The 27,966-nt window shown below is 44.9% G+C and overlaps 2 protein-coding genes across 2 annotated transcripts; one reads left to right on the top strand and one right to left on the bottom strand.

The window, feature by feature from the left end:
- Positions 1-12: 12 nt before the first annotated feature.
- Positions 13-15,427, bottom strand: LOC143316745 (serine/threonine-protein phosphatase PP1-beta catalytic subunit). Its single transcript, XM_076724371.1, has 8 exons — positions 15,305-15,427; positions 2,863-2,994; positions 2,553-2,783; positions 2,318-2,422; positions 2,038-2,109; positions 978-1,129; positions 676-810; positions 13-593 (listed from the first exon to the last, which is right to left on the bottom strand). The coding sequence occupies exons 1-8, from the start codon at positions 15,354-15,356 to the stop codon at positions 489-491; spliced, it is 984 nt and encodes a 327-aa protein (XP_076580486.1). The 5' UTR covers positions 15,357-15,427; the 3' UTR covers positions 13-488.
- A 2,841-nt stretch (positions 15,428-18,268) lies between these two features.
- rela (v-rel avian reticuloendotheliosis viral oncogene homolog A) lies at positions 18,269-27,407 on the top strand. Its single transcript, XM_076724769.1, is given in 12 exon segments — positions 18,269-18,397; positions 20,114-20,143; positions 20,392-20,528; positions 21,615-21,760; positions 23,172-23,263; positions 24,071-24,205; positions 24,309-24,413; positions 25,358-25,573; positions 25,688-25,768; positions 25,899-25,982; positions 26,323-27,140; positions 27,142-27,407. Coding segments are annotated over 12 exon segments (1,974 nt in total). The 5' UTR covers positions 18,269-18,390; the 3' UTR covers positions 27,265-27,407.
- Positions 27,408-27,966: the final 559 nt, after the last annotated feature.

The following is a 27,966-nucleotide window of genomic DNA, read 5'->3' as shown; positions in this document are numbered from 1 at the left end:
CACCTCGACCGATTGATTTCCTGTATTATTTATTGAAAACCCAGCAGTCGTCATTAATACCTGTTGTGCCCGTACAGGCGGGTGGAGTAGGGAGGTGTGGTAAACTAAACTAGTTGTCATTCTGTTGTCAAGAAAATAAAAGGCAAAGGACAAAGAGACAAAAAATAATAATAAACACTCCGATATGCTACAGAATGACACCTTTGTTTTCTCTTAACACTTGTTTTTAAAAATGTTACACGGATGCAGAGAAAAAGAAGCACAGAGGAAGAAGAAGAGCGTGTGACAGCAGTTCAGAGGGAGATAAGAAAAAAAAAAAAGAATTCAAAGTGAAAGACAGGTTTGGGTGTGTCTCTTAAAATAGTTGTGTTTGTCTGTTTTCTCCTCTGCCAAGTGTTGCTTTTGCTTATTTTCTGTAGTGAAAAGCCGACCGGAGACCATCGTCTCTCCCTCTCGCTCTCTGCGTCTCTCCCTCCCTCCGTCCTTCTTCATCGTTTCTTTGGAGGTTGGGCTGTGCGGGGAGGAGTGACGGGCCGACCCGAGTTCATCCCTCCGTACTGGTACTTGGCTTTCTTCTCAGATGGCTTCAGGATCTGGGAACGCACACGCGGGACAGACTGTGAGCGCGTGACTACTTTAACAAAACTGCGTCCGTACCTTGAGGAAATCTCATACCTGGAAGGAGCACATCAGGGTTTCATCCACGCTCATCATGCCGCCGGCATTGTCGAACTCTCCGCAGTAGTTGGGAGCTGAGAACAGAGTCACCAGCTGCCGCTTTGCAAAGAACTCATAACCATCTTCTACCACCTGGGGGCGCCAGACACACAGGAATGTTAGACAGCGATGCACCGCTTTTAAACAGACGCCATCGTCCATATCTCTAAGCAGTGATGCCTGATCAATCGTTCCATTTCCTGTCACTGTTTGGGAAGCTGTTGAGGATGTGTGTGTGTGTGTGTGTGTGTGTGTTGTACCTGGTGGGCTCTGCAGATGAGGTCCAGGTCGTGGCGGTTGAGGAACTTGCTGACCACATCGGCGCCAAAGGTGAAAGAGACGCCGCGGTCGTTCTCGCCCCAGCCCTGGACATCCTTGTCTGGATCCGACCACAGCAGGTCACACAGGAGGCCTGGAGGGTCAAATGTGTCACAGCGTGAGAAGACGTCTCCCCTGCTGCGAATCCAGCCTTCACGTCACATTTATGGTGCGTCGGATATTAAAACGCTCCGGCCGCCTTATGTATATACACACACATTCTTCACCTCCAGACACCCTGAGAGACCATAAGAGGATCTGAGAGACGGCGGCTGCCAGGGTCTGAACACTGGCTGCCTTATAAGGACAAGAGCAACCGGGTTTGAAGAAGAGGGGGCAAAGACTCTCACTTCCACTTCTTCACTCAAACAACTCCACGTTTCTTACACAAAGGAATACGAAGTTATTTCACAACATTATGAGTGTTAGTGAGGCTGTTTGTAACGATTTGATTGAATTAACTCTCGTACATCCTTTAACGGATAAATAAACATGTGTCCTCCCACAGAATGTCTCTGCCTAAACACCGTCTCCTGGCCATCCTACGCATCAGCACATGTTGGAGTCACTTCCTAAGTTCAGATTTGATTAAATGCTTTTACTCCTCGGGCTAAAAGTAGAACCCAACTTGCGTCACTGAGAGTTTTTGGCCAGTTTTGGCCGATTTCCTGCTCTGAGAAGCCCCATAAACACGGGCCCGGGTTTGCTTCGACTCTTGCACTCAAATCAAAATTGAGCGCCTTTCGTATTCGCTGCTCGTCAATCAAAGCATAAGTGGAGTTCTCAGCTCAGAGCAGCATGTCAGACATGTTTTCATGCCATCGTTTTGAAGCCAAAGAAGAAGAAGAAGCAGCCAAATGTAACAAAGAGAATGTCTCTATTGTAGTCAAACCAGAGGAGGAAGAAGTACTCAGACTCTCTCTGTGAGCGACAATACTACAGTGTACAAATACAGTATTACTGTAAAAGTCGGCGTGTGTGTGCGTGTGCATGCTGACCCACCTGTGTCAGGCACATCTGTGGGTCTCATGATGCGTCTGATCTGCTCCATAGACTGCAGGTCTGGAGAGAGACCTGTGGACGACACAAAGCCATCAGTTTGTAAATCTCTTCCCAAATCTCCCTCCGGGCCTGTGCAGGTATTAACCCATATCAGCAAAGCTTTAAACTGGCTTTGACCCATTTACTTGGCATCAGATTAGTGAAGAGCAAAGCGTGGTGGACGCAAACTTCGAACCCAGAAATTATGCAAATGACAAATCTCCCAGAGTGAGGACGGTACCTCCGTGACAGCAGAAGATCTTCTCGTCCACTATGGCAGCAATGGGCAGGCAGTTGAAGCAGTCGGTGAACGTCTTCCACAGCTTGATGTTGAATCTGCGTTTACCTGCAAAGTCAACGAGGCAGAGAGTCAGGAGGCCTCGCGGCGGAGAACCGTGTGAGGAAATGTTTGCATGAGCGAGGCGTCGAGCGGGCGGGATTAGGCGCGCGCGGTCCGCCTCGAGCCGGGCACTCACACTCGTCGTAGAAGCCGTAGATGCGGTTGATGGAGGCACACTCATGGTTGCCCCTGAGCAGGAAGAAGTTTTCGGGGTATTTGATCTTGTAGGCCAGCAGCAGGCAGATGGTCTCCAGAGACTGCTTCCCTCTGTCCACGTAGTCGCCCAGGAACAGGTAGTTGGCCTCTGGGGGGAAGCCGCCGTACTCGAAGAGCCTCAGCAGGTCTGTGTACTGTCCGTGAATATCGCCTGGGGATGGAGAGGAGGCAGTGATGGGTGGAGGAAGGAGCGGCAGGGGGGATAATGAAGACATTTTAGAGTTACTGACCACAGATTTTGAGCGGAGCCTCCAGCTCCAGAAGGATGGGCTGACTGAGGAAGATCTCCCGCGACTTGATGCAGAGGCCTCGCACCTCAGCCTCCGTCATCTGGACAATCTTGCCTGGACGACATCCTCGCACTGGTGAAGGGGAGAGAAGTGATGGGAGAGGTTAAAGAATAACTGCGTGCGAGTGTGTGTTTGAGCACGGTTAACACGGCTATCTGTCGGGCATAAGCTGTCCCAGTCAGAGTGCACGTACGTCTCCCACAGGGCGAGTTCTTCAAATGAACTTCGAGCTAAATATGGCAGGCCGCGCTCGGTCAACACACGGGATGGAAATAGCCCGTGTGTGGCATTGTTGATGTTGTTGGGAGTGTTTTTGGAGGCGCTTCCTGTTGCGTAATGGAGAGGAAAAGGGGGGTGGGGGGTGGGGGGTCACTGCGATCACATGACACAGACCCAGGCCCATGTAAAAATCTATTAAAGATAATAAAGTCAGCAGCTTCACAAATTGTTTCTCGCCCCCAAAACACATCTACAGATCAGCGATGGGAAACTCCAGAGCCCAAAGGGTCACATGACACACGTGACACACTTTTTACAAAAACATGGACGACAATCAGGCAATAAAGGAGCTCACACAGAAGCTCCTGTTGGGCATCTTTTAAAGCGGACACACGCAGACCAGCACTGACCAGCAGAACCTCACACAGCTGCCTTTGCGATACGAGGTTTTAACTTTCCCTGCAGTGTTTCCACGTTCTGCCACTGCCCTATATATTCCCTGTGTGCTTAGATGAAATGCCTTCTCTTTTCCTCCTGCTTGGTAAACCACAGAAGTGGGCCAGAGCTGACTAAGACCGCTGCTGTCAGATGACACCGCAGCAACACGGTGGAAATGCTGCCAGGCGTCAAACGCCACTGAAGAGGTGAATCAACCAGACGGGGGTCAGAGGAATCCTGCAGCTCCACAGCCACAGGAATCGTTTTTTTCACAGGAGGAGAAGTGAAGTGTGTAAAGGAGTGTGCGTGTGTGTGTGTGTGTGTCAGACTCCTGCAGGTGACTCCTGTCCGCGCCCCGCCGCTCTGAAGGCATTGTACATCTAGTTTTAAAGGACAACAGCGTGTGCAGCAGAGTGTGTGTACATGTGCAACATGACCCTGCTATTTCTGCCTGGAGATAAACACTCGCTCTGTCTGTCTCCTCCGCCGCCACAGCCAAACACAACCTGCGATCGCACACGGCCCACCTGAAGGGTCAAATCGAGGCTATATTTAGACGGTGCAGAGGAGGGATGAACAGAAAACACGTCGCAGGCCAAAAATCGTGCGTGTGAGGTTTTAATGCTGCCAAACGAAAATCCCCCTGTGGTTCAGAAATGTGAACACCTTGGTCTTTTGTGCTCACTAAAGCATATGCACAAGCAAGAAGTGTGTGTGTGTGTGTGTGCGTGTGTACTGAAACGTGTGTGTCCACTGTCAAGAGAACGATTTCACACCCCTCCCTTTCAGCTCTGTGATGACGCGTTTGCAGGTCTGTGCTGGCTCAGCTGACAGGGAGGAAACACACACACACACACACACACACACACACACACACACACACACACACACACACACACACACACACACACACACACAGGCCTGGGAGGATCCCCTTTCATCGTATGGTTAAGTTAAGGCAGAGCTCTGGGAACACAAACACTTCAGTTTGTCTGTCTACACGCACATGCACGTACACACAGACACACAGACACACACACACACACACACACACACACAGTGACCTTGACTTCAGATCGTACCACTAGGGGTTTGCGGGGAGGTATCCCAGCATCCTTTACTCTCTGTCACCACTGCACTGCAGCTTCCCCACTGAAGAGAAAGCGTGAGAGAGAGAGAGAGAGAGAGAGAGAGAGAGAGAGAGAGAGAGAGAGAGAGAGAGAGAGGTGGTACCCACATCTGATTACCATGGCAACCCAGCAAGACCAATTTCCAGGCTGCAAGGTGTTGGTGAGCAGAGCGGCCGCTGTGGGAGGGGCTGATTTGCAGATAAAGTGGCATCTCCGCCAACCCACGCCCTGCATACTAACACGCAGTGCATCTGACAGCAGCAGAGGAAAGCCTACAGGAGGCCTGCGCAGGTAGTGCTGCATCGACACTATCTGTCATGTCCGACCGGCGCAATCCAGCCTGGAAGGAAACGCTCTCGGTTCCTGATCTTGTTCTACGGCACTTGAAAACGCCAACCTTCCTCCAATATCATTGAGTGTAGCCTAATCTTTATCTGCCAGCACCAGGTTTAACCAACGCCTTGTCATCCCAGGTCAAAAACCGACGGCGCTCTGCCGCACTCTTCGTCATCTCATGAGCAACGTGCAAAGCCTTCCTGTCAGAAGGCATCAACACTCGAAGTTGTTCAGGCACCAAAACTACTACTCAACTGCAGGGGATGGCAAGCTACCGCCACAACCTCACGTCATACTCAGTCTTTGTTTTTCAAAGACAGAAACAATGGCAGCTGCACCGGTCACGAAACCGAGTCTAACTTTGCCAGTTTGGGAACATTTTGGCTTTCAACAAGACGAAAAGGGAGAGCCAGCCAATTTGAGAGGAGGCGATATGCTAAAAAACTTTGTCCCAGAGCGGCTCGACTGAACAGACTCGTCACAGCAGGAGCCGTCTGAAACGCAGGAGGATTCGCTCTCCGCTACTCAAAACACCACAAATATCCATAGTACAGTCACAAGCACAACTCACACAATGGGATCTGAATTTGCCCAGCGTCACAATGCCACACAGGAGCAAAACAAAAACCTCCATCCTATATCACCTCAGAGGAAATTCCTTCACTGCAACAGCTCCCTAACCATGGTACATCGGTACAATGCAACGTGTTTGAGACAACATTCATGGAGAATATGAAGAGGAAAATAGGAAAGGAAGAGGTTTAACCAAGCTGTAGACTCTGTTTTGAATGGTCTTAGTCCAAAAATGTGCATCTGTGAACTTCCTTGCTGTTAATTTTCTGTTCCTCTCTCATAAGTGAAGCGGAGTGTCAGCTTTGATTTGGCTGGCACTGATACTCCTGCTTCATTGGTAACACTGTTGGCGTGGAGTAGTTTACAGATTCTGTCTGCTGAATGTTTGCTTGGCTAATTAATGCTCGTTTGACTCAGAGGGAGCTTTGTCTGAGTTTTATATTTGTTGATTTTCTGAGTCTACTGAAACTGAGCTGAACCGAACTGCAAGCTGTTTAAATATGTCATTTGGACTTTGGGAAGTTGCGATGGGCAGCCTGTTTTCTGACATTTGAACAAACTGAACAATCTTTACAGCCCGATCATCCTTTGAAATATGTCTCATTTGCTGGCTGACAGGTGTAACACACTGTACTGTACTCCAGCTCTCACAATGTCAACACCGGGCAGTCCAAACAATGCCGTCTTCAACACTTCCTCACTTCTTTCTCAGGGGGCGCGGGCAGAATGAAACAGCTGTCGAGCTCCACCTCACCACAGCCTCATCTGGACTGGAGGAAACCCAGGGCCCGCTTGATTTTGCCAGCTGGGAGGATTGGTGAAAATCTCCCCTTTGAGGAAATTTCTGTTGCAATTCATCTCTCCTAATTTGGTCACGTCTGACTGAGATGTTCGGTCACACTCTGACCTCTTCGGACTGAACGTGGGGTCTTTTCTCCAGCTCAATACAAAGGGAGGATCAGCTGTTCTCTCCATCTCTGCTTCTCTTTCACGGGCCTCCTTTTCCTCCTCCCTCACCTCTTTGTCGGTTAGTTGCGTTCTTGGCTGAGGTTGAACTCCCGGGTTGTCGCCTTCCTCCGCCTTGCCACTGAGCTGTCCTGACGTCAGAGGACAGCTCTGCCTCGTAACCCCCCTCCCAGAGGGGTTTTTGCATTCCAGACAGCTCCCAGACCCTTCAGACCTCCACAGCTCTGACTGTACCGGGCTCGAGCGCAGCCTGGGATACACACATCTGCAAGACGCATCAAAACTTGAAGACTGTTATTTTGAAAATGACGTGAACGTTCCAGGTTTCATGAAAGGGTTCTGGACGGAACGATGACTAACGTGAAACCTCATGAGGAAAGCAAGAACAGGGACGTTAAGAACATCTTAACAGATCTAAAAGCCGAGCCAACACAAAGGCTGCGTTTCATTTCACGTTTCAGACCTTGAATTTATGTAATTAAAACTTTTTCTCAGGCACACACACGCTGCTATTTCGATTGATCTACAGATTATTAAGTTTGGTTTAGAAAAATAGTGAAACCGTCTGAGGCGATGTCCTCAGACGTTTGTTTGTTGAAGATATTCAGTTTGTGAAAACAGAGAAAAGCAGCTAATCCTCACACTGGAGAAACTGTCAACACTGACTTTCTCTTTTTAAACGATGAAACAATTAAGCGATTATCAACATAACTGCAGATATTCTGAGAAATTACTCATTGTTTCCATTCAAAAGGAAATTTACTTGTCTGAGAAAGTCATTTAATGCTCCGCTGGAAGCTGTAACACAGCCGTTTTCATATTTTCGGCATTCAAAATCACTTTTCTCGCACAAAATCTCAAAACTTCTCTCGGTCACAAGCCTCGGCCGTGAGCAACTTCCTGCTTTTCTTACTCTTACTTGACAGTAAACAAAGAATCTTTGGGTTTTGGACAGTTAGTTGATTAAAACTCAGCAGAGTAATTGGCGCGTTTCATTTGTTTCCTGCGATTTTCGAACACTTAATCGAGAAAAATAACGAGCAGATCAATGAATACCGATTTTTAAACACCAATTTAAAAAGTTGTTGGATGCAATTTTGCTCACCAATGTGAAATGTGAGCTGAGATATTCTCACCACCTCTACAGTCTCACTGCGCTGCCACCCAAAACTGCTCCCTAATCTTTGTTACAGTGATTAATCTTTCTAGGTACAAATGAGCCAGTGTTCCCTGAATTAAAGTCCAGCTGCCTACAGTTGGCAAGTTAATTCGCTAAACATTTGGGTTCTGCCCAACCCACCATTGTGCTGCTCGTTGAACCACGCCACAGTTGTTACAGCACACAACCCGTCACGCTCTGAGCACACAATTAAACTGACTAGTCTTCCAAATGACTTCACGAGCATTAAGTAAGTTGGAGGACAATACCAGTGTTTAGCAGGAGCGCGCCTGTCAGCAGCTTTCTGAAGATTCGCAGAGGTTCAAGATGCTTCTTACACTTACACCAATGAAGAGAACTTCGCTTTCTATCCTCTTAACAAGAAGGAAAATAAGAATTGTAGAGATTTTTCACATAAATGGCAAAGACATAAAGACATAAAGGCGTAGTTCCTGTATCTAAAAGAAGGAGTCTGGTTTTCAGTAATCATTTTTTTCTGCTTCACCAGTCGCAAACTACTTGCTGAGGGCCAAGGGGGTCAGCTACTTCTTCCATATTGAAGCAGGGTTCAGTTAAACAGAGCCGAAAAAAGAGAGAGAGAGACAGAGAGATAAAGGCAGATTGCTTCTTGAAGGCATTGCCATATATGGACGCTACTGTATGGAGGAAGGAGGAAGTAAGCCTGTCAGTCAGGACAAAGAGGGACCGCTTGAAGGCTCTGTTGTATGAGGCAGAAAGAGAACAAGACCAGCCAGGCACAGGCCGGGACTCCGTCAGCGAGTCAAGGTCCACAACAATGTAATGGCTGTCAGCTGCACCGGCAAAGAGCTGCGTAAGCCTGTTCACATCAACAAGAAAACACGCGGCGACGTCAGCGCAATATCACGAGCTTAAAAACAGGGCTGACCCCCGCAAGTCAAGCATTCAACTGTTGAGCGGTTAGCGCGCTTTTCAGGCTGTTCTTTGATTTAGTTGCGACAAAACAGCTCGACAATGAGAACCACATTTGCAGTTCTTCATTTAAACGCAGCTGTCTACAGGATACCAAACCAGACATTCAGTGCAAGCTTTCAATACTTTGCACTACAAACATATTTAAGTGAGCGCCTGAAGTAGCTAAACCTGAATTCGGTGATTTTTTCGCCACCTGGGGGCGGCACAACAAGCTGTAAACGGTGAACGTTAGCAATCAGTTACCCATTTACACATCCAGCGCACACAGAGAACCATTACCCTCCTTTTGTAACATGATTTTACATTTTCTCTAATAGCTGAGTAAAGATATACAAAAGATCGTCTAATGGGTCAAGCAGAGCCATGAATTTTAAGCAGGTATGACTGTGCATGTTTTAGTCACTGCAGCACCAATAAAGATGCCCTGTCAGACCTTTTCTAGCACTCCACCTCCATTCTCTATTCTTTCCAACTGGGCACGGGGCCAGCAGCTCCCCTCCACTCCTCCATCTAACCCTCTCCCACACAGGGGTGATGGAAAACAGTGACCCCTCAGTGAACGAGAAACACAAAGTAACTCTGGCGAGGAGAGCGCGAGCGATTCTCAAGGCAGAAATCCCGACTGCGATGGCATTTCTGTGCGGGCTTTGCATTTTCAGAGGACGTTTTGTTCGCCCCTAAGTGCCATGGCTGAATGGCGGTCTTTGTGGGGCGAAAGAAAGGATGAAATTGAGAGGAGAGACTGGAGGAGAAATAAACAGGAGGCATGGGTAGAGGAAAGCGGGAGCGACGGAGAGGGGAGAGAACGAGAGAAACGTAGGCAGAAAGTAAAGCCCGAGCGAGGGAGACACAGACGGCGAGGGAGTGAATAGAAGGAGAGGGGAGGGTGGGTTTATTGGAAAGCCTAGTCGGGCAGCTGAAAAGCCTGGGTGAGCTCTGTGCCACGTTTGGTGCCAGGGGGTGACCGCTCCCCGCCGCACAGGCTCCACCATTGTTGTTTCCATAACAGAGTGCCACGGAAGCAGCCTGAACGCCACGCAACACAGCAGCAGTCCTCCACGTCCGACGAAAACAAGGAGGGCGACACCAGGGTAATGTGCTCTGAAAGAGAACAACCAAACACTACAAAAGGCCTGAACGCTGCCTTATGAACTGCTAAATCGTTTTTTTTCCAATGCTGATTCATTCATCATTGCATCTTCCTACAAACATGCTTATTGGCTGACGGACGCTGATGAGATTTCCTCCTTAGATGTTGAAATTTGTATTAAAGCAATTCAGTCAACGCCATTTCAGTGACAAAGTTTGGTACCCAGCCGATTTCTTACGCAACGCTAAATAAAATATTGGGCTGCAGTGTTCAAAGTGGATGCAGACTGTCCAAAAACTGATATTCAACAGTCAGTGAAGATTCCATTTCAGGAAATAAAATACAACCTGCACAGCTTCTACACAGACAAACGCTCTTTGGGAGATTTTATGTACCCATACAAGGTAACAACTCGCTGGTGTCTTTACCCATAAAGCAAAATGACAAAATGGCTCCGAAATGCAACTTTCCATCCTGCCTCCCCCCTGCTGCTGGCTCATGTATGGCGCCGCGGTGTTGATTGTGCCACATAAAGCTACGAGCCACCTGTGCTGGCAGGCCAGACAGAGGGCCTGTTGTCGCTAAAGCCTGGGCCAGTGTGGGCTTAGCATGGGCACGTCAGGAGAGCTGGGGCCTGTAATAGCTGCTTCGCTGGATCACATAGACACAGTGCAGCAATAGTAAAAACTAATGACAAGGAGGGGCCTGGAATGAACTCAACTGACAGAAAAACACAGGGTTGGTTCAGTAAACTGCACACAAACATGCGGGGAAGGAGATGTGCATTCTTGCTGAGGCATGCTGCTGCTGTCCGCCGTGCAGAGACATTTCCATGAACGCGGTGAAAAATGCAACATCGGCTCAAATGTGCCATAACCGGCTCTGGCGACCCTTCTGTGAGATCTGAAACACGCTACTGAGAGTTGAAGTGAAGCAACAGATGACTGATTGATCCCCCCACAGCGTCATGCAATGCTGCGTAATGGCTGTGATATTGATTTGTTTCTCGCCGCAGCAACAGGACGTCACACCCCTGCGATTACACACCTAACCACAATTAAGGAGTGTATGTTTTTTCAAATCAACTCCACACGCTAGATTAGATGGTCAGGAATGCCTTTCCCTTGGCATGAACACCAGGACTTTAAAAAGAGACCTTCTATACCTTTGAGTCAACGTACCATGAACGCAACAATACGCTCAATGCCAGAACGGGCGTCATATTACCGTGGCATTACAGTAATGCTGTAACAGTCCCAGCTATAAGTGGGCCCAATTTGGAAAACTATGTTGCAGTCCACTGGGACAGAGGCAGGGACGTGAACTGGTCACACTGTTGCAGCAGTATGCTGATTTCACAGCATGCTGTAGTATGAAAATTGATGGTTATCATCATATGTGCACTGGCTTATCTATGCTATTGAATTATACTGTGTTAGTGTTATTAAAGAAGAGACATAAGTGGGAGACTTAACATGAAAACTGACTGCATGACATCATCATCCAGACAGGCAGACACAGACATAGAAATGCCACTTCAATTACACAGACGAATCACTTGGGTGGTTTAATCAGTTAATCTAAACACCTTTGTGTTGCTCACCTTTCTTTCACTCTGACTCACAAGAATGCAAATGGCAAGTAATTGTGCTCAGAGTGACAAATGGAACCAGAGAGGCCAGAAAGCTGCGCGCTGAGGACACCGAGGAGGCCTCAGTGACTGTAAACCACGTTGTCAGTCGATCAGGTTTAGCCTGTTGGCTAGACAACGCCTGTCAATCCCTCCACCAAACAACTGCTGAAGGACATGTGCGCTGTGTGTGCGTCTTTGGATAAGATATACTAAATCAGCCTTAACTTCTGTAAACACTTATATGTGTATGAATGCAGTATCAGTAGGCAAGGGTCAAGATTTTGGCATTGGACAGGTTCTGGTTCCTGTTTGTAGTCCGAGTAGTATTGGCCAATCCTGTTTGAGCGGGCTTTGGTTGCTAAAACTTCATCAAATGATAGCCAATGCCTGCATCAGCCTTGGCTCTATGTTCTAGCTCTATGCAAGTTAGCATTGCTGCTATGAGCATGTTAGCATGCAGACGATAGCATTTAGCTCAAACCCCAGCTGCCAGCATATCTTTAGATTCTTAGTCTTGTTAAGGTAAGACAGGATTTCCCAAAAACTCAGTTGCTTTCCCAAAAACACAACACATTTGATTTTTCCTTACAGCGCTGCATGAACATATTGGCCGGGATTTTAGGGATGTGATGTTTTGTAATTGTTAATGATTTACTAAGGTTAAAATGCCACTTCACATCATCAGTGTTCAATACTAAAAGGCATTAGAGATGCACCAATGCTGATATCGGATATCAGTCCAGTGCTGACTCAAATAGCTGGATCGGGTATCAGTGACAATGGACCGATGTGGGATCAGATATTTTAATACAGAACACTTTAGTACATTTATAGCTATGCATTCAGTATCATGTGTTTATTTATTAGATTTTGTTTTCCAAAGTCAAGCCCGATGTTGCCTTACACACAAAAGGCATTATTGGATTGCAAGATTAAACAACTGAGCTGAAAGTCTGTATTACCCTTCTATACACTCCCTCCTGTGGGTGTGTGTGTGTGTGTGTGTCACCAGGAGGGTAGGTTCATTTCGACCAGAGACAGCTGTGCCTGTTGACATTTAGTAGGATATCAGAGCGCCCTCCATATGTGCGTCTGTCGTGCATACGCACGTCGGTTCCTGACAGGCACCAGAGATCATTGAAGAAGTGAGAGCTCAGCCTCCTGTGAAGTGTTTAAGGAAACCCCATCCTACCCTCAGGAAAAGGCCCAAAGCCACTGACAGGCATTTAGTTAACATCTAAATGAAAGCAGGCTGTAGATGTAATCTGGTGGAGTAAAGTAATATGGGATAACAAGGTTTCATCAGTAAGGAAAAGCCTGCGAGAGGTCTTTGTGCTGCTGAAAGGTCAAGTCTTAAAATAAGACGCAGCTCCTATGAAGACAAACTGATACACAAGGTACAGTTTGAGGGTGTCATATTTGTATTTCTGCCTCTATACATTTCACATGCGTCTCCTTGTATGAGACCAGTATCAGTTTTTATATCCAAGTGCGGGAAGCTGGCACTGAATGTCTAGTCAGATCTTTAATTTCTTCTTCATTGATCTCAAGCAGAACCATTAGCCCATTAAGCAACTGACAGAATTAACCAGCAGCAATGGTGATAACTGAACAACCAATAAATCAACCGAGCAAACTTCATCTGCTAATGAAGATGAAAATATTTTTACAGTCAAAAGCTCCACATCAGATGATTGAGCGGACCTTGAGTGTAGCTTTTGTCAACAGCTTTTGCCAGTTTTAGAACATTTTATCTCAGCTTGTGTTTACACAACATTTTGCATTTGGGAACTTTTTGTACAAAAGCCTGTTTCTGCATTTCTCAAACTAAGGTCTCATTTTCGTAACTGCACCAAAACTTGGACATTGTACTGGCACTCTTTAGTGGATAAACTTGAAACTTAAAAAGCCGTAATATTTACATCAAACTCTGGTTTGATCCAGAAGTGTCACCATCCGGAAGAAACCACTAGTGCTGAGCCTGCTTCTCAGTTGGTATTTTCACACCGAAAAATGAGCCAGCCGGATATAAACTGGCTGTAGATGGAAAGAGAAAGTGGCTGAAAGACGATGGATGGTTGGATATATTCACAGCTCACATCTGGAAGCCTTTAAGGCTCGATCCCTCCAATTTCCTCCACTAAGCACGTAGCCAGCTAACTAGCTACAGCACAGCCTTGCCCTGCACACAATACAGGCTCGCAGTGTTGTTACTGTACAGCTGACGCACACAAAGAGCAAACAAGCACTATTATGTAACTCACACCAATCAATCCAGATGATTAGGTTCCACTGACGTGTTGATCCACAGTGTGCTCATTCATTAGCATACGCTGCAAAACTGTGTACATCTGTGTGTGATTTTCAGCACACCGAACGGTGTTTGAGACAGACAATCGATCTTGAGTGTTTGTTCACCACTGCCTTGACTGTCCACATATTTACTGAAGACACAGAGGAACACTGTCTCCTTGTTCTCAAGGGAATGAAAGGCAAGAGAAAGACAGGCAGATCAGCTAACCTATGCCAGGATCCCTTATTTAACACTGCATACACTGCTTCCAACACATAACAATGGCGTAGGAGCAACAACAACACTTTCTTCGAAAGTACCGGGGTTACTTTTGTGCAGTATTAACAGACTAAAATCTAATGGCATTAGAAAAAACTGACCCAAATTGTACCCAAACATGCATAACAGCTATCTGAGTAGATAGAAACACATGGCAGGCACATTTCTGAATCACTGTCATTGACAGCTATAGTGGGAAAGATCATATTTTAGCACTGATGCATTATGACAAGACTTTTTAAAGTTTGATCATTTCTTCGTTTTTTAACCCAACAGTTGCATTAATGTTAAAATACCTGCAGGCTAACAGGCTATGCACTGCCGTGATTAACAGAAATAATGGCAACTTTAAGACTGAGTATGGTCCATAAATGTGCCAAAATACTGGCCATGGAATTTATGTGGGGTAAGGCTGGCAAAAGTTGCTTAACTTTAAAATGCTTACAGGGCACAAACTGTGGAGGTTTAGAAGTGGAATATCATCGAGGCCTGTGGCTTGTGTAAATATTACCGTTCAGCAATAGTTCATATAAACACCATAACCCTGTGACGCGCCTTCCCCCTAAACCGAATCCCATTTGAAAACTTGACATTTTCTTCTTTGGAGTGTTAGCAAACTAGTCATACATACTACAACCAACATTTTAGATCTCGTCAGGGACCAGACAACTATTCTGCGATTTTCGGTATACTTTATTCATCCAGCTGCACTTTGTTGTAAGAAAACGATCAACTTATGGGACTGATATGCACCAAAAGCTACCGCCCACCATGGTGGATATTGTTGTAAATAGCTTGTGGAAATATAAGGTACAGGGTTTTTCCTCAAGTAAAAGCTTCTTTGCTAGTGTTTTGAATGCTACATGCCAAGGTGATTACACCAATACTGATGTAATAGAGGTATTGCGACATTATTCACAGCAGCATTACATTTCTATAGTTAGGTTAGTTTGATTTGGCTGACAGTCTCCCCTGAACTCGTCATGTCGGGGAACAACCAACGGTCCAACTGTAACTTTGTTACCATTCTATCGTTTACGCACACTTTAACACTCAAAATCAAATATGAAAAGACTGAAGCGTAATTTGCCATAAATCCATGATAACTTGACTGGTGTGCCTGTGTTTCGCATTACCGACAGACGGGACTGGTCCGGTTCACTCCTTCACCGGGATAAGCTAGCAAGTAACGTTAACGTTAAAGCGAGCCATTTTCTCGTAAACTCGTGTCAAAACGAGACCTTAAAAACCTTCAACTACTACCACCGCAAACAACAGGATAACATAAGTGTAGTATAGTTGCCAAACTCACCCTCTAGAAGCCTGGAAATCAGCGAGTCAACGTCCAACTCCCCCTCCGCCATTTCTGTAACGAGAACAGGTCTGCCCGCCGCAGTCTGAAGCTAGCTGGGCAGGCACCGCCTCACTGCACTGAAACGCGCCGCCAACCTCCTCCCACTCACGGGCCACCCATTTAAGTCTATAATGCTGCTTTAAAATACTCCTCGGACACTCTAACTTCCTTAACAGAGAAGGGAAAGTGGAGAGCTTTTAATTAGCCATACTGGGACTTAATGGTTTTTAAGTGATATTTTGAAGGGTTCAGTTACCTCCATTTTCATTTATTTTCATAAATCTTTTTTTTTTCCCCACTACTGAGAATAAACTGGTTTTGGGTTATTTGAAAATGAAATATCTCTTTGTCATTATTGTTGTTGTTGTTGTTGTTGTTGTTGTTGTTGTTGCAGTCAAAGGATTATCAATCAAACTGGTGTTGAATTATTCACATTTAGTTCCAAAGTCAAAGCAGACTTTTGCAGTGCCACGTAATGGCACCACATAATGCCATTAAGTATCATTTATTTGGAAAATAAATAACAGCTGTGGTCTTGGTTATGATTCATCTAACCAACATCAAATAATTCCCCATGTCAATGTGAGTAACTTAAATACAAGGCGTGATGTATTTATGTATGGGTGTTTTTATTTGTACAAAACAAAGATGCAACTCAATAACACAAACACGGCAGCAATATCTGAGATGATAAATAAATGCTACGCAAATAGTTACCACACCATCATGAATAGCATCAGTAGATACAGAAAACACATGGATGGATCACGGTTCATCAAGAGCTGAGGCCTTCTCCAGCATGCACTCAATACACCTCCTATTTTTGACAGTGGGAGGATACAAGAGCACTCAAAGGATCTACATGCAAACAGGAGGACAGCACTGACACTCAATACAATTTGAAACAACTCAATTTCCACCCTCTTAACAGCATTTTGTTGTTGCTTTCTCAAGTTGCGAGTGTGATTTCCGATAGCACTTGAAGGTATCATCACAGTGAGGGCCTTTGCAACAGGTTACTCTAATGCTTTAATATAATATGTCTCTACACTTTTGGTATATTATAATTTGTGTCGACAATTTTGGTATTCATAAGGCAGTTTTACGGCCATAAAAGTTAATTTGAAATGAAGAAAAGCGTGGAAAAGATTTAAAAAAAGAAAAAAAGAAGAAAAAAAAAAACAGACCTAATTAAGGCCCAGTCACAGAGTATTATCAGGGGACAAAAGCGCAGTGTTGGTAATGAGAGCTGATCCTGATTTATTCACCTACAGCGCCCTCTTCTGGCCACAACATGGCAATGTCAATTTTAGGATTTTTTTTTTTGGTGAAACTTTATTATGATTATTTTGTGATTTAAAAAAACTTTCTTCAATTGAACAAACAAAGTACAGCACAATTAGTAGATGTTCACTGTCCCTACTTTGCCGATGTTGAGACCTGGAAGGTTGATTTTTGCGTAGGCCACCAGCACACAGTGTGTGAATGACTGTTTTAAGGTATCCATAAATACTTAACAGCAGTATCACAGCTGGATCTTCTGCCCTACGCAGTCTGTTTACTGATGAATAAACTTGTAGCGGAGGTCTGAGGTGGATCCAGTCTCAGACTCTCTTCCAGGGTATGACTAAAGCCAGAAGTTATGTTTTTGCCTCTCCTACTCACAGCTTATTTTTCTGCTCCTTTCAAGTGCGTCATCTGGGTATTTCCGCACTGTTTTGAGTGGGTGGTGGTAAGTTGCACTGCAGAGGCAGCTGCGTAAAGCTCGCCAGAGGACAACGCCGGAAACAGATTTATCTCTTCAAAATAATAGAATGCAGTTGCTGCGAAATTATATCGGAACAATTAGAATTTCATAATTACTTTATTTAAAATATATATTACTATAAGTAGTATAAGTTAGCATAGTTGTGCTTAAGTGTAGAAGAAGTGTACAATAAATGTATTAGTTTTCCACTGAATAACGTGCTTAACACTGCCAAAATGAATGCCTATTTTAAGTTTCTCTATAACCCCTGCACAATGTTCATATAGACTAAATTTAAAATGAGCCTGTGAAATTTTACCTCAAAAGAAAGATACAGAGAGACAAAACAAAAAGAAAAAAAGGAAAATAAACAACACTGGAAACCCTCTCACAGATATTAAAAAAAAAAAATGTAAATAAACAAAGGTTAAAAAAGACAGAAAATACACGTCATCAGATGTTTCCCTCCAGCTGCACAAGACTGAAACACAAATTATGAACTGTAATGCAGTGTTTTCAAGGTAGGCTAAAGTGTTGAAGCCCTTTTTTAAAGGTGTGATTTAGTTTTAGATATCTGTCAGATTAAGATCAGTTTCCGTTTTCTTGGTAAATACCAAAATATTTTTTTTTGCAATTTCCTGAACACTGTTATCAACATAATTCTGCACATTTTCGTGGAAAACAACTGTGGTCACTGCGGTAAAATGCTTTCATATGAAAATGTCAAGTAACCTACTTTAATGTCAGAATTGTGTGTTCTCAATAAAGATAAACTTTTGCGAAGAAAAAAGTTGATATCTTAGGCACAAAGTATAAAAATATTTTTTGATTTACAGGCAAGATTATATCTGATGTTTTGTTTGGCTTATTGTCATTTTTTGTTTTGTTGTGATGTAATCATTTTTGACTGCGACAACACGGGAAAAAAATAAAAAGACTATATATAAAGTGTATGCAGTCATTAACTCTATTGTTTACTATTTCAAATAAATAAAGCAAACTAGAAAAATGGAAAATAGAGGCAATTAATAACTAGCCTGCACCATGTTGGTGGAGATTAAAGTGCATCGTGCAGGTATTGTCTTCTGCCCTGCTCTTACCGGAAACCGCGTGCTACGCTTGCGTCCAGCTTCACCATCCGCACGCTCTTGTACACAGAAGTAGGTGGAGCGAAGGAGGCGACAGAACAGCACTGTCAAGAAGTTTTCAGAGTCCGCGGCGTCTTTTAGCTGAAAAAACAAAGTACAGACAAACAGTGGTGTGGACGGAGAAGCGTGAGTCGGAGTCGGACGCAGCCATGGAGAGTAAGTGGAGCTGGATTTATCTGCTCGGCTTGTTTACTTATCTTAGAGTCTGGAGGTGAAAGTGGACAGGGAGTTGTTGTGCGCGCAGGGGAAAGCCCCGCTGCCATTGGGTTTAGCGTTAGCAGGAGGAGTGTGCCGTTCTCGTGTAGTAAGCTAACGCGCAGTAGGAAGTTTGACACAAGTTTGTGCTTTCGTGACTGACCCCAGCGACATGCGAGTGAAATTTCATCTTACGTTGACTGTATTTTGTCCTCTGTGTGTAGCTAACTCACCTGGCACGGGTGAGCTAAACAGTGCCGTGCTGCCAAGAGGCCTGTTGGGTTAACTAGAGTCCACCTCATGGATATCGCGACTGGAAATGCCAAAGTTCGTTGAAAGCTCTGTCAACTTATCGGTCACCTGTTTATTTGCCAAAATATGCGATTGTTAAATTGCTTTTTAAAAGCTTGTAGGCCATTGTGAATAAGTTCTCCCGAGTTCGGCTAACATGTAACCCATCAGATAGCATTCGTTTCAAATAAAAATCGGTCATATTACACTTAGTCCATGCCGCTCACAACCGCCCACCTCACTTATAGTCAACGGAAATTATGGAAATATGTCACCATGTTTTCGCCCAAGTTGTGGTTAGATACGGGCTGTTTAGTGGGCCATATGTATGGTACTTTTTCCACATCTCAGCCCTTTAAAAACCGACTCACACTGTTGATATGCGTATTGTATCCGAGTGTATGATACGGATATGGAGGACATTGAAATTGACGAATTATGATAAATCAGAAAGAGTCGACATTGTTTGTGACAGAAATCCGTCGCAGCAGTGACGTGTGTGTCTGGACAGTGAAAGTGAGTCACACACGTGTCCGATGCTTAGCTGTGTTTTGTTATCGGTACATTCAGTAATTGATTAAGGCCTAATTGGAAGTGATGTGGGAGACATTTACTTTCACTTTCACAACATCAGGCTCATTAAACAGGCATGGTTGTCTTCCACAGAAATAGTCAACAGTGCAAGTGGGCTTGATCCTTTGTCTAAGATCCATAGCATTCCCATAATGGACGCGGGGCTTGTTTTCAACTTTTGCATTTTTCATTTGTCGCTGGACGAAAGCTGAAAGGCAAAGATAGACACATTTTCCACATGTGGTGAGTTGGATCTGAGGCTGGGAAGCAGGCATGTCACAACTTGGAAAGCATCCTCCTCATGCTTTCTAATTGAACAAGTCCTACAAGCTGATGGGTGGCGTCTTGGCTACCTGATCTCGTGTCACACCTCGCTTCTTTCTTTGAATCTCAACAATTCATTAACCCAGTATTGCAAACTAGAGCGCTGCCTGCTCTTAGCTCTATAGGGAGGGTAATTTGACACCAATATTACACCCTGCCCATCATTGTTTGCTTAATTCTGCACTTCTTCTTCCTTCCGAGCTTGGCAGGCAGTTTATGACGAGTAATTATATTTAGCTGGGAAGCCCTTGTATCTGAGCGTCCTTTGACCTCTTTGGACGCCGCGTCGTCTTGTAGATTTCCACCCTGACCACACCACAAATGACAAACTCTTACTAAACCACAAGTATGTGCTGAAAGCAGTTTTTGGTTTGTGTCATCTGTGCTGCCACTGTGTGTCATGTACTGTAGATGGTAATCCACTAATTGCTCTAAGACTTTGACTAACAAGTGGTTGAAATGTCCTTTCTTGTTTTCTGTCCGCCACAGGTCTGTTTGGATGGGGCTCAGTCAACCCAGGTAGGAAGCTTTTCCCGTAAATGACAGTGTACATATAAGCACTGATACTGACTGCAGGCTTCTCATGAGTAAACATTTCAGCGCCCTGTGTTCTGGTGATCAATGCCAGAGCTATTTCTGTATTGACACACTCATTCAAGTAAGGCAGTGTGTCAAAAGCTGGATTCTGTGCCTTTTGTATTGTCAACACAGCATTTTAGTCACTCTCCTTCTCTCTCTCTCTTCCGCCTGCTCATATGTCCAAACAGGGAAACCGTTCGTAGAGATCATCGAGCAGCCGAAGCAGAGGGGGATGAGGTTTAGGTATAAGTGTGAGGGACGTTCAGCTGGCAGCATCCCCGGAGAGAAGAGCAACGACACCACTAAGACCCACCCAGCCATCAAGGTGAGCAGAGTGCAGCTTATTTTTGTTAGTTTTATTCTTGTTTCTTTGCTTGTATTTGACCCCAATCTTCTGAAGGTCTTGCCTTACGAGGCAGCAGGATTCACGAGATTGCATGAGATTGTGTGACGTGAGAATCACATCTTGCCCGAGTTGATCAGATTTTCAAAAATGTCAACTGAATTGGATGGTCTTAGATTGAAAGATAACGCCAGTCTGCTCTCCACGTTAGCTTAATACACTGACTCAAGCTTTAGAAATGAAATTATGCAATTTACAATTTAAAGCAATAGGTTGACATTTAGGGAAATGCACATGTCTGCTGTCTTGCTGAGAATCAGATAAGAAGATTGATACCACTCACATGTACGCTAGATATGCAGCTGAAACCAGCAGCTGCTTAGCTGAGCAAACAGACTGAAAACAAGGAGAACTGTTAGCCTGGATCTGTCCTAAGTTAGTTGATGGTTAGCGTTAGCACAAACAGCTCTGTCCGAACAAAATCCACCTAGCAGCATCTCCAAAGCTCGCTAATTTACACATCACATCTTGTTTGTTTAATCATCATAAAAACAGAAGTGTAAAATCAACAGTTGCTGGTGTTTTATGGTTATGTGCTGGACTATGTCTTACCTGGCAGCAGTAGCAGAGACTACAAGGAAGTTGTGGCTGGCTAAGAAATAGTCTGGCAGGTTAATTTTTATAGGAATTAAATAAACAAGATCTAATAGGTGCTGGTAAGTGGGTTTTTCTTTCACTTTGGACGGAGCGAGGCTAGCGGTTTCTCCCCGTTTCCAGTATTCAGCAGAAGGCCAGGAACAATTCCTCGGAAGGCTTTTTCTGGAGAATCACCCACACCTCTCCATTCCCTGCCTGAGTCAGCTTCTCTTTCTCTTTCTGGAGATTCATTCCAGCCATGAGAACACATCATAAAAATGTCAGGAACTTATAATGACTTCTGTTACAGAGCAGAACTTGTGAGTTATTACATGAAATTTCCCTTTTTCAATTAGTTGGGTGCATTGTGGGTGAGATCAGCCCTCAGCTAGGTGACTGTAAGCAAGCGCCTGTGACGTATTCCTCCTACAGGTGCACAACTACAGCGGCCCCCTGCGTGTTCGCATCTCATTGGTGACGAAGAACGCGCCACACAAGCCTCACCCCCACGAACTGGTTGGGAAAGACTGCAAACATGGGTACTACGAGGCCGACCTGCAGGAGAGAAGAATACACAGGTAGGCCTGCGACATGGACAGTACACACTGTACCTCACACACTTAAGGGGAACTTGTGGAAATGATGCATTAGTCACCCCAGTGTTTGAAATGAGCTGCCACGGGGTGCAGTTCCACATCAAAATAAGGTGGCATTTATAGGAGACTGACCTAGATAAGGGTGTGTTTACTGTAGCCTTGGTAAAACTAGTCGGCAGCTTCATCTTTTTTTGGAGATGAGTAAAACATTAACGGCACAAAGAATGTAACGACGGGTCGAGTTTGCCTCTGCTTGCTTTGCCGTCTGTTGTCCTGTGTGATCAAAAACTGCCACTGCTCAAAAAAAAAGACGTATTAAGGATCCGGAGAAAGAAAGAGCAACATCAGTCACTGAGATGCTTTTAATTATGTAATGTTTAAACCAAATATTGCATAATAAAACCAGCCTGAATCATGTTTTATCTGTCTTTATCACATGTGTGATGAAATTCAAACATACTGCGTGTACTGCCGTCCACTGTGTTGTGTGATGAGTCAAGTGTACTGATTTCTATTAGTCATTTGTTTTTCAAATTCATGACATTGCATTATTCTTCTGCTCTTACCATATTTTAGTCGTAACATATATTTTATATATGCACAGGCTTGTCAGAAAAGTGCAGATTATCGATAAGTATTCAATTTCAGAGAGCATTTTAGCAGACTCGATTTCAGCACTGTGATGTGCTCAGAAGCCTGATTGCCTTCTTTCTGAAACATTTCCATCTGCCTCGGCAGCCAAAACATGTAGAAAAAGTGTCTTCTCTGAGGCTATAGCAGTAAAAGGGAGTTTGGGAAATATGTTTATGATCACTGGAGATAAAAGCATCTAGGTCATGTTTTTTCGAGCAGGCACTAGCCACAGGCAGAGAGGAAACAGTCATGAATGCAGCCAGAGGAAAGGGAGGTATAGTCAGCAGACAGGGGCCAAGTTCAGAATGGGCACGATCGAGAAAGGAAAGAAAACAGGAGCAGAAACCGCACATGAAATACCTCCTCATGAGAAGGGCTCACACAGTCAACACTGGGTGTGTTCAACAGGTGTGCACATCACTGGAAACGCACTTCAAGTCTAGTGTTTTCCCTCTTTCACTCCACTCTCCTAAACGGTCCTCTAAATTTGTAGATGTGGGTAGTGACCCGCAGTGATGATGCTTTATTCTATTTAAAGTGGATTTTAGGGGCTCAAAAGATTCAAACTGGGGTTAATGGAGTGAAGGCTCACACCATGTGGAAACTGTTGGCCACAGTTCCGGCTATTTTGTTTCACATATTAAAAAAAAGACAAGAATTTCTAATATCAAATATTACAGCTATAGCGAATGAGAAAACACTTGTCTGCTTCAGTGGTTTCTGTCTTTTAGTTTCAGTCTTGCACTGTATTTGCTTTCAGTTTTCAGAACCTGGGCATACAGTGTGTCAAGAAGAAGGATGTGAACGAGGCCATCACTTGTCGGCTGCAGACCAATAACAACCCCTTCAACAGTAAGTGGCCGTGCTTCAGATTGACTGTACAGCACAGTACTTCCTGTGTTGGTGCTCTTTCTCGGTTCACTTCGTCATCGTGTGGAAAGTTGTTGTGCAAGGCTAACAAGGTAGCTTAGAAATTGCTGCTCTAATGTAAGACAGTGGTAAGTTGCCGTAGTTAGATAGATGCTCTTTAGCTAAAGTCAAACTGGCTACCGCCATGAGTAGTTATATGGAAAGAGTGATATCTTTATAATTCTCTTTCCTCCTATTTATAAGTTTTTCAAGCTGTAGCCAGTTCAACTCTTACCTTAACTCTTAGCATCAGCAGTGATAGCCACCATGGCTTAAAGGCCCAGTGTGTAAGATTTAGGGGCACTGACTCTACAGAGCTCCTTTTGGTGTTTTCATGGCCTCTGTAGGATCTCTGACATGCATGGAAGGAGAGGGTGAAGTGAGGGGTATTCAGTCAGTTGCAATCTGCAGCTTCACCACTAGATGCCACTAAATCCTACACACTGGTCCCTCAATGGAGAAATAGCCCCAAAAGTGCCAGAAACTACAGATCATAGCAGTGGGCGCTGAACACAAAATAGTGATAAATCAATGAAAGTACTAACAGGAAAAAAATCAGTTACCAGTTGTTTGTATTTTGAGCAAAAGAAACAAACCTTAAGAGTATATGAACAGCAAGAGTAACAACAGGAAGTGTAATTTGTTACCTCTGAGTGCTAGCCTGCATAAGGCAGGATGTCAGTGCTCTGCCAGACTGCTGTGTCGCCTGACTGTGCACTCCACCCTTTCCCTGCTGTGTTTTGGCTGCAGTTCCCGAGCCGAAGGTGTGGGAGGAGGAGTTTGACCTGAATTCAGTCCGGCTTTGCTTCCAGGTGTCCATCACTCTGCTTACAGGGGAGCTGTTTCATCTGGAGCCAGTGGTGTCGCAGCCCATCTATGACAACAGTGAGGGGACAGCACGCATACATATGCACAACAAATTGTTAAGAAATGGCGTATTGAAATTCAGTAAATGTGCAATATGGTCACACATCACTCTGTCTTACAGGGGCCCCAAACACCGCCGAGCTCAAGATCTGCCGAGTCAACCGCAATTCTGGAAGCTGCAAAGGAGGAGATGAAATCTTTCTGCTGTGTGACAAAGTGCAAAAAGGTACATTCTGTCTGAGCTATGTGCGCTCTTGTCAGCTGATGAGTTCACTCCTTAAGACTTTAGATTGAAGGAAATACAGACAGAACATAGAGAGGCAGATATTTTTGTATTACTAGGACAGTTTGACTCTGCTCTCACTGACTTGGTTTCTAGCCTCCATCAGGAAATTGCACCAGACACATGGCTCCAAACTGATGCTAATAATGCTCTGTGTCTGCTGGCTGTGTGTACATGTTCACCATAACTGTATGTGGTAGTGATGTAAGTGTTTCCAGCTCAATCCTCTGGCCATAAATGAATAAATAATACAACTTTAAGTACACATTTCAAAAGCACTTGCTCCCAGATAACACACCGTGCATACAGCACGTGTGATGTGATATTTTTGGCCGACACCATTGTTGCACAAGTGCGGTTTCGTTGCCTGTCACTTTATCTGCTGTGCGTGAAATGCAAAGCAGCCACGTCATGTCTGAGTGACTTTTATCACAAGCAGAAAGCTTTCTTCCTGTGTGGGGAGGTCCACTTCTCATTTTTCCTATTTTCTAATAAACTACGAGCTAACCAACTACTGTGTGGTGACCGTTAGCTGTGTTTCTGTGCCTGCTGCATCCATACACTGCATGTGAAAACGACTTTGTAATTTTCGCTGAAAAACCTCAAAGCGAATTTGAAAGTTTTGTGGTATATCATTCAAATCAGAGCAATATCCCACATGAGTGCTCTGCTGCTGATAAGAAGTTGAAATCATTTATATTTCCCTGCGCCTCATGACCTCGTTTTTATCTCGTCTTGTGTTTAATTTCTTTGCATTATTTCTGTCTAAAACCCTTGTTTGAATGAAATGAAGTCTTTTCCCCTCAGTTATTTGCAGTAGTTTTCGTACTGACGCTCCCCGTGGCTTTGTATCTTCTTAACGTTTCCTGTTTTGTGTCCCCCTGCAGAGGACATTGAGGTGCGCTTTTTCCAGGACTCCTGGGAGGGAAAGGGCACTTTCTCCCAGGCTGATGTCCATAGACAGGTGGCCATCGTGTTCCGCACACCACCATATCGCGACACCAACCTCTCTGAGCCCATTAGAGTCAAGATGCAGCTCCGCCGGCCCTCTGACCGCGAGGTCAGCGAGCCAATGGACTTCCAGTACCTGCCCGCCGACCCAGGTAAGAGACCGTCCTCCCAAGTTTCCATATGATGTCACATAAGTTACTGATGAAAGCTTTTGCTGAGAATACTTAACATATCTCGTACCTGCCTTTTAAAAATGACCCCTGCAGATGAATATAGGCTGACTGAGAAGAGAAAGCGTACAGGGGACATGTTCCAGAGCCTGAAGCTGGGACCCATGCTGTCTAGCGGTGTGTTAATGAGTTTTTTTTTTTTTTCTTTCACTCTGCTGTATTTATGTCATAAGGTAATGGTGATTTTTTTTTTTTTTTTTTTTTTTGCGTAGCTGCTTGTAATGTAATCATGTCTATGGATTTTCAGTACCTATTCCACAAGATAGACGCCACATAAGCCCGGCAAGGAGGACAGTCACAGCCAAGCCTCCGTCAATGAACGCACAAGCTGGTGAGCCCCTTTCATTACATGTGGTGATTCACTGCAGATTGGCTATGAGTTTAGTAGATCTGAAAGTCGATTAATAGATTAGTCAATTAACAGAAAATGACTCGGCAGCATTTTTGATAATCCATTGTTCCAATCATTTGAAACGGAAATGTCAAATATTGTCTGGTTGAAGCTTCTCCAATGACAAATGGATTAGTCGGAAAAAACAGAAAACCAAGCAAAAAAGCTTATTTAAGCACAACATAAACTGATGATCTGTAGGTCATTTTCTGCATTTGTTACTCAAAGATTTCAGCAGTGGAACTCAAACTGCTGGTTTGTGTTGTCTGTGTGTCTGCAGGAGCTGTGATGCCCCCTGGTGCCAGTGGAGCGAAACCCCAGCCTTCATACTCATACAATCAGCCGGGCCAGCTCTTCTCAGTCCAGCCCAAGGTAGAGGCCTCATCCTCCATCTCTGCTGAAACCACAAGCCAAACATGGAGGATCATGGAGAGCCTCAACCTGGGCCCCCAGCCCAAAGCCACTCCGGTGCCCAGCTTCACAATGAGCCAGGTACCAGCCTCCTCTTCCTCCTCCTCCTCTACCACCACGTCCACCGTCACCCAGGACTACTCAACCGTCAACCTGTCAGACCTTCATGAGTTCTTCCCCAACATTTCCTCGGCCATCGGCCAGGAGCCAGCAGGCTCTCAGGGAAGCACGGCCTCCTCGCACACTAGTAGCTCCTTCGCCCTCCAGGGCTCTCAGTTCCGAGTGGATGCACCACTTGACGATGATATCCCAGAGTTCCCCAGCTTTTCCGAAGCCCAGGCCCCAGGCACCCTGGACAACCTAAACATGGATGACTTTGAGGACCTTCTGAACCCCACCCTCATGAACGAGAGTGGAAACGGCACCTCAATGCTGGTTCAAGCTTCATGCCAACAAGCCGTCCCTTCCGGCTCATCGGCTGCTGCCCAGAACAGTGAGGCATCCCAGAACACTTCTGAACCCAGCAACAACCCAGGAAGCACCTGGATGAATTACCCCAACAGCATCGTCAACTTACTCCAGAATGAGGGCATGATTGACATGGCACCCAACAACAACCACCGGCCCGCTGTGCTGGATGAGTTTGACGAGCTGATGTCTGCCGACGAGGATCGTCTTATTTCCATTTTTAACAGTGGAAGCCAAGCTAGGTTTGTGTCAGGACACCCAACTTAAGGTTTGTCCGTGTGATTTCATTGCGGACATTTTTACAAAGACCACTTGTATCTGGCCCTCTAGCCCTCAGAACTAAAACCTCTTTGTCGTCACTAAAGACAAAAAAGGAACCAAGGTGGACATGAAGGGCTGTGAGAGACAGAATGTAGCAAAACCGTTCCCTGTGGACATGCTTAGTGAAGTACCAGCAAAGGCTCTTTGTGGTATTCAATTAGTGGGGTTTGCGAAGCCTTATATACAGCTTATCCGACAAATGACGAACCACAGGACGGAGCATAATCAGATTTCATTGCCCTTGTTAAGCATGAATCATTAACTTTTTCAGTCACTGTGTCAACCTGATGTTAGAAGATTATCTAGCAACACGTGTTTGTTTTATAGACAATCAGCTCAGATGCGTCGCTGAGGGCATCTGTTAACATGTTTTTCCGTTGAGGTAATTTTCTGTGGAACATGTTAAGCATGTTTTTGTACTGTCTTTTTAACAATGGTCAGTGGTAGTGATCATCACTGTCTCTTAGTGAAATGTGTGCGCCTGGTCTGCCTTTTTATTTTAAACAAAGCAGCCAGCATCCTCTGAAAGAATGGAGTAAGATCTTCAGGTAAGTCTATGCAAATTATGCCCTCTATCCTTTGAATGAAATATCCCCCTTTATTACTTAATAGAATGTTTTAAACATGTTCTGAAGAGCAGCAGTAACTGTAACAACTTTCTCATACAGGTGCCTTTGTTGAGTTGCAACAAAATGTAGTAGTGGGTTCAGAACCAAATGAAGGT

This window comes from Chaetodon auriga, chromosome 24, assembly GCF_051107435.1.
Source record: "Chaetodon auriga isolate fChaAug3 chromosome 24, fChaAug3.hap1, whole genome shotgun sequence".
NCBI classification, from domain to species: Eukaryota; Metazoa; Chordata; class Actinopteri; order Chaetodontiformes; family Chaetodontidae; genus Chaetodon; species Chaetodon auriga.
The sequence above is the reverse complement of the archived record's forward strand: the minus strand, read 5'-3'. Positions and strand labels throughout refer to the sequence as shown.

Coding starts and splice junctions, on each gene's coding strand:
- LOC143316745 (XM_076724371.1), bottom strand. CDS start 15,356: ATGGCGGAGGGGGAGTTGGACGTTGACTCGCTGATTTCCAGGCTTCTA. Junction 2,995..15,304: donor GATTTCCAGGCTTCTAGAGG/GTGAGTTTGGCA, acceptor CCCCTTCACCAG/TGCGAGGATGTCGTCCAGGC. Junction 2,423..2,552: donor CTACGGCTTCTACGACGAGT/GTGAGTGCCCGG, acceptor TTGACTTTGCAG/GTAAACGCAGATTCAACATC.